The sequence below is a fragment of the Maniola jurtina genome, chromosome Z (assembly GCF_905333055.1).
Source record: "Maniola jurtina chromosome Z, ilManJurt1.1, whole genome shotgun sequence".
Classification (NCBI taxonomy): domain Eukaryota; kingdom Metazoa; phylum Arthropoda; class Insecta; order Lepidoptera; family Nymphalidae; genus Maniola; species Maniola jurtina.
The window spans coordinates 48,141-55,197 of record NC_060058.1 but is presented as its reverse complement, the minus strand read 5'-3'; the positions used below and the strand labels follow the sequence as shown (position 1 = coordinate 55,197).

Below are 7,057 nucleotides of genomic sequence, written 5' to 3'. Positions count from 1 at the left end.
ATAGTGGACGCTGCGGGAACGTCGGCGCTGAAGGCGGCGGACTTCCAGGTGTGCGTCACCATCATCGAGGCGCGGCAGCTGGCCGGCCTCAACATGGACCCCGTGGTGTGCGTGCAGGTGGGCGACGTGCGCAACTACACCAGCGTCAAGGAGAGCACCAACTGCCCCTACTACAACGAGGTAAGAGCTACAGGATGAGTATAGTGGACGCTGCGGGAACGTCGGCGCTGAAGGCGGCGGACTTCCAGGTGTGCGTCACCATCATCGAGGCGCGGCAGCTGGCCGGCCTCAACATGGACCCCGTGGTGTGCGTGCAGGTGGGCGACGTGCGCAACTACACCAGCGTCAAGGAGAGCACCAACTGCCCCTACTACAACGAGGTAAGAGCTACAGGATGAGTATAGTGGACGCTGCGGGAACGTCGGCGCTGAAGGCGGCGGACTTCCAGGTGTGCGTCACCATCATCGAGGCGCGGCAGCTGGCCGGCCTCAACATGGACCCCGTGGTGTGCGTGCAGGTGGGCGACGTGCGCAACTACACCAGCGTCAAGGAGAGCACCAACTGCCCCTACTACAACGAGGTAAGAGCTGCCGCTCGACCAACTCTATTCCGTACCTCAAAAGGAAAAACAGAGCCCTTATAGGATCACTTTGTTGTCTGTCTGTCTGTCCGTCCGTTTGTTGTGTCTGTCAATAAAACCTAGAGAGAGTTTAAGTGCGGAAACCAGCCCAGAGAGAAGAAGAAAACCTATAGAGTACTTCTCGTTGACCTAGAAGTTGGCAGGTAGGTAGGTCTTATAGCACAAGTAAGGGAATAAATCTGAAAACCGTGAATTTGTAGTTACATCATTACTCCCCCTCTACGAGATCAGCATGGACATACCTATTACGTTACTTCGTGCTGACCCTTTAGTTCCTCTCTCCCCTTTTTTCTTGTCTTTCTCGGTCCTCCCTTCTCATCACCATGCCCTCCGCATCTGACCGTATCTGTGCCACTCTTCTTCGCTTGACACCATTGACCATACGGGTTAGCAAGTTTTCGGCGTTCACTTGCTCCCTGTACTGATGTTCTAAGGCACACGGTACACTCAAAAATCGCATGTCACGGGGTGTTTTCCACTCCGCAAAAGTAGCAATTTCAACCAACTGCTGCTCATAGGTTTAAATCTCAATCAATCAGCCTGTTTGCGTGCACTTCTGGACATAGGCCTTCCCAAGAACGCGCCACCACACACAATCCTCCGCCTTTCTCATCTACCCACTTCAATAGCTCCGAAATCCAAAAGGCGGTGTTGTGTGTTCCCACTAGATTACAACATGGGGAATTCAAGTGATGGACCATCGAATACCTTAAAGGCCAGCAACGCATTGGCGGTTCCTCTGGTGCTGTAAATGTTCATGGGCGGTGGCAATCACTTAACATCGGGTGATCCGCCTACTCGTTTGATTTTATTAGAAAAAAAGATGCTGGCAGCAATTTCCCCTTTGGATATCCAAGCTGTGACAATACCACAGTGCACAATTTTATTGTGAAAGTCTACATCTAAGGATGTTCCGGTGACAAAGGACGTAGATTTTACGTATTTTAGAAGACCCTCTATTTCATAATGTATTTTTGACATAGACTATAATACCGTGTTATACTCTATAATAAATTAAATTATTCTTTATTTATTTACTCTTCGTAGGTTTTTTACCTTGATCTAGAATAGCTAACTCAAAGGCTAATAGGTTATTTCTTTCATGATGTGCCATTATTTATCTTTGATACCGAGAAGGCCTTCAGCTCTGGTACCTTTTACAGACTACCTTGTTAAGAGTAATAATAAGCTACGTTTCAGACAATGAGAGTACAGCTACTAGGTACAAGGAGAATGCTTTGTCTCCATTGTTTTGTTTTGTTATAGTTATCCTAAGACAATATTATATGTAGAATTTCTAGCTGTATAAAACTTTAATTAAATGCCATAATTAAACTATGTAAAGAGTTTCCTCGAGATACAGGCCGCTGATAGACAGACAGACGGACGAACGGACGGACTTAGAATAGGGTCCGGTGGGCACACATCGGGTACGGAACGGGTTAAGACGTCACCCTTGTTTTCGGGAGGTCGGGATTCGATCCCGGGCACGCAATTCTGACTTTTTGGAGTTAGGTACGAGTATATGCGTTTCAAGCAATGAAATATTACTTACTTTGCCGGCGAAGGAAACCTGCATGCCTGAGATGCCTTGTAAGGTATGCCAAGTCTGCCACTGCGCACTGAGCCAGCTTGGCAGACTATGGCCTACACCCTTCTCATTCTGAGAGGAGAACCGTGCTCAGTAGTGGGCTGGAGAGGGATTGATCATGCTGATGACGAAACTAAATAGGTATAACACAACCGCAGAAGTTTGTATATGAATGGATGTTTGTTACTTATTCACGCAAAACCCACTGGATGGATTTGGAATGAAAATAGATTATACCCTGGATTAACACATAGGCTACTTTTTATACCGGAAAATCAATGAGTTCCCACGGAATTTTAAAAACCTACATCCACGGGAACGAAGTCGCGGGCATCAGCTAGTGAAATACAAAAATGCTACCGAAAATGAATCCTGTGGCATATTTTGTACTAGCCATGCGAAGCCGGGGCGGATTGCTAGTGAGTGAGAGAAAGTCGGTCGGCGACTCTACCGTTATACGTTCATTATTATATTCCAGCCATCGGCTAATAATACAGGCAATTATTATGATGAAAGGTAAACTTCAGCGGAGTTCGAAACGGAGCGATTTTATAATTGTCGAACAATTTACAAATTAAGACTCTACAGTCTACAATGAAGACGCGCCTGTTTCACGGATTTCTGAATCTCTTTGACGGTTCGAATTCCACAATTCCAGGCAATTTAGTCGATTATGACGTCACGACCACATGAAGCAATTTACGGCAATACTTAAAATTTTCAGTTATGTTACATGCAAAATAATTGCTCCACATTGCTCCACTTATTGCTCCAGATTGATCCATACGTTAATTGCATGGAATAACAAAACGCCGGCTCACTACTGAGTACGGGACTCTTCTACGAATGAGAAGGGCTCGGGCATAGTCCACCGCGTTGGCCAAGTGCGGATTTCCAGACTTCACACCATTGATAGCATTATTGGAGAACTCTCAGGTCTGCAGATTTACTTACGATATTTTTTATAATTGCTTAGAAACACATAACTCCTACTAGCTACAGTCGAGCCCGGGATCGAAACCCAGACTCCTATTTAGGTGGCAGACATTTTATTCACTACCGCTTTTTACATCGACATATTGATCAGTATTCCTGATGTTATTATGCATCAATTATTACTGACCTTTGGCCACTCCGTGACTATACACGTGTGTAATAATCATAAATAATAATATAGCCTTCATTTATTTACTGAAAATTTCATGCAATAACATTTTATCTTACTGCTAGTTATTTTACATCTTACATTTTTAACATTATACATAGTTAAAACACTTATCCTATTTACAATACTTAATTTTACGTGTGTTTATATATCTACTTTATACTTACTTACTGTTCTATATCACCACTAGTTTTTAATTACATACTAATTTTCTTATTCTATATTTACATCTTTAACCGATTTCAAAAAAAGGAGGAGGTTCTCAATTCGTCGGAATCTTTTATTTTTGTAATGTACACTAAAAAGTAATAAATATTTTTTTTTGTTTAGTTACACGTGTAATGTACCTAGGTATGAAGTCGGTCGAGCTTTTGGATTTCTAATTTTTTTGTTTTTTTATGCTCGCTCGACTTCATACCTAGGCACATTACACATGTAACTAAACAAAAAAAATTATTTATTACTTTTTAGTGCTTGTGGTTTTTGAAGTCGGTTTTATTTTTCATTTGAAAATGTTTAAATATATGTATACACATTACTATCACACATTAGTAATAATTTTCCTTACTTAAAGACCTTACTTCGTAGGATCATAGCTACTCACTACTCCTGTATAGAAACCCCCATACGTTTCTGGTACTAACTAGTTCTCTTGTCCACAGTATTTCGTCTTCGACTTCCACATGCCGCCCATCATGCTTCTCGACAAGATTATAACACTATCGGTAAGTACATAACATTATGATTATACGTATCAAATCAATAATTAATGTAGGTACCTACCTTGTAGCACGTCGGCAGTAGGTATGCTTACCTGAACCTATAACTAATGTATTCATATTAATTAAATACGCAATGCGAAATTTGCCTTGAATCTGCTGAGCCATGCAATCCATAAAGCTAATGTACTAATAAGTGAACGTGCACTCACATTATCACCACTAAAGCTGACACCTATACAGCGCACTTTCACGTTGCTCACAATTAAGTTTCAGTTATAACGCGACAGATTTCCGCCGGCGCGGCGGTATAACGCTGTCTCGTTTTAACAGGGCTCTGTCCGTCACTTACTCCATACAATCGTAGTTTCAATTTCATTTGAATATTAAGCAACCCAAGTCCATCAAATTTTGCAGACATATTCTAGAAACTAATATCTGTGTCTTTGGTGTTTTAGATTTTTCTAAAAATATGTAGTTTTAAAATTACAGGGGCTCAAAGATTTGTATGTGAATTTTTAAAACCGCGTAACTTTGAAACCGAATATTTTAACAGAAATCTGGAAAACCGCAGGCATAGATATTAGTTCCCGGAACGTTTCTACAAAAATCCATTGAGTACGATTGGTTAGTATTCCAATGAGAGACGAACTACGTTTGTATGGAGCGAGTGACGGAGAGAACCCTCTTAAGTCTGAGCAAAGTCAAAGTGCGCTCAATAGATCTCCTGAGGAGGTATATCGCGGCTCATTCAACGTTTACCCAGCGGCGGCATGGCGGCTAACTATACTTCCATATAAATATAATAAGCAGTACTAAAACCAGACTACTACCCGCGAACTGCTGCCGATAGACAGCGATAGATATAGTGAAATCGTTTTTCTTCCGCTCGGTGTATTTGAACATGTACTATATTTACTATGTATGAAGTCAAAACTGTCTCCTCTTAAATTTGACACCACATTCTATACAATAGCAAAAAAATGTTTTGGATACCCTCACTTTTTTGGATGGAATTTCCGTCTGGTCGATTCGATGGTCGAAATGTAGCCTAGACATATGTCACCCGGACCACAACAAAGAATCGATTGACATTTCATCCATCGAAATCGGCCCAGTAGTTTAGCCGCTACATCGGAATGCAAAGAATCTGATAGAAACATAATACATAGGTACATATCTGTACATAGACTGTACAAATCATAACCCTTCCTTTTGGCTTTGCCGTTGTCGGGTAATATAGAAAGAAAGAAAGAAAGAAAGAAAAGTAGTTTATTCATCTTGTGTGTACATCAACAAGTATAGACAAACTTAGGTTAGTAATATGTGTTATAAGTGTATCTGTCTGTCTTATATTTTCACGGCCCCTCTTATTGGACTGATTTTGGAGAAGTATGAGAGCTTGCATGCCGGAGACTTGTGAATACTCATCTTGATTAATGAGAAGTATGAGAGCTTGCATGCCGGAGACTTGTGAATACTCATCTTGATTAATGAGAAGTATGAGAGCTTGCATGCCGGAGACTTGTGAATACTCATCTTGATTAATGAAGAGGATCAGTTGTCCCTCCATTTGTAATTGCGGTACCTTCAAGTCAGAAATGATAGGCATCGTCCAGGCTCTGACTGCAGTCAAACGCTAGTCTATCATGTCAAATTATTTTTAAAATTGATCAGAATCGTCAAAAAGAGTAAAAAATCATGAATTTATCTAGTGTATATTTAGTTCGATATTTGGCTCATTCGATGTCATACGATCTGTTGCTAGAAGGCTACCTCGAGTGAATTTGCATAAATACGGCTCTCGGAGAACCTTTACGCGTTGAACCTAAGTTGTCCTCTCAAAATGTACGCAATCGCCCCGCACGCCCGCACGCCACCCGCGCTATCCCGCACCGGGCCAGCGCGGGGGCTGTGCGGATGTGCGGGGCGGCCCCACCCCGACAACCTTTACGCGTGCAACCTAAGTTGTCCTCTCAAAATGTACGCAATCACCCCGCACGCCCGCACGCCACCCGCGCTATCCCGCACCGGGCCAGCGCGGGGGCTGTGCGGATGTGCGGGGCGGCCCCACCCCGACAACCTTTACGCGTTGAACCTAAGTTGTCCTCTCAAAATGTACGCAATCGCCCCGCACGCCCGCACGCCACCCGCGCTATCCCGCACCGGGCCAGCGCGGGGGCTGTGCGGATGTGCGGGGCGGCCCCACCCCGACAACCTTTACGCGTTGAACCTAAGTTGTCCTCTCAAAATGTACGCAATCGCCCCGCACGCCCGCACGCCACCCGCGCTATCCCGCACCGGGCCAGCGCGGGGGCTGTGCGGATGTGCGGGGCGGCCCCACCCCGACAACCTTTACGCGTTGAACCTAAGTTGTCCTCTCAAAATGTACGCAATCGCCCCGCACGCCCGCACGCCACCCGCGCTATCCCGCACCGGGCCAGCGCGGGGGCTGTGCGGATGTGCGGGGCGGCCCCACCCCGACAACCTTTACGCGTTGAACCTAAGTTGTCCTCTCAAAATGTACGCAATCGCCCCGCACGCCCGCACGCCACCCGCGCTATCCCGCACCGGGCCAGCGCGGGGGCTGTGCGGATGTGCGGGGCGGCCCCACCCCGACAACCTTTACGCGTTGAACCTAAGTTGTCCTCTCAAAATGTATGCAATCGCCCCGCACGCCCGCACGCCACCCGCGCTATCCCGCACCGGGCCAGCGCGGGGGCTGTGCGGATGTGCGGGGCGGCCCCACCCCGACAACCTTTACGCGTGCAACCTAAGTTGTCCTCTCAAAATGTACGCAATCACCCCGCACGCCCGCACGCCACCCGCGCTATCCCGCACCGGGCCAGCGCGGGGGCTGTGCGGATGTGCGGGGCGGCCCCACCCCGACAACCTTTACGCGTTGAACCTAAGTTGTCCTCTCAAAATGTACGCAATCGCCC

The 7,057-nt window shown here is 45.6% G+C and overlaps 1 protein-coding gene across 1 annotated transcript in view; it reads left to right on the top strand.

Moving 5' to 3' along the window:
• The first annotated feature begins 438 nt into the window (after positions 1-438).
• The window catches only part of LOC123880142 (otoferlin-like), a 38,354-nt gene continuing 31,735 nt past the window's right edge, over positions 439-7,057 (top strand). The window contains exons 1-2 of the mRNA XM_045928090.1: positions 439-580; positions 4,059-4,121. Coding sequence (XP_045784046.1) covers positions 494-580; positions 4,059-4,121 — 150 coding nt within the window. The 5' untranslated portion in view covers positions 439-493. The remainder of the gene's footprint in view (positions 581-4,058; positions 4,122-7,057) is intronic.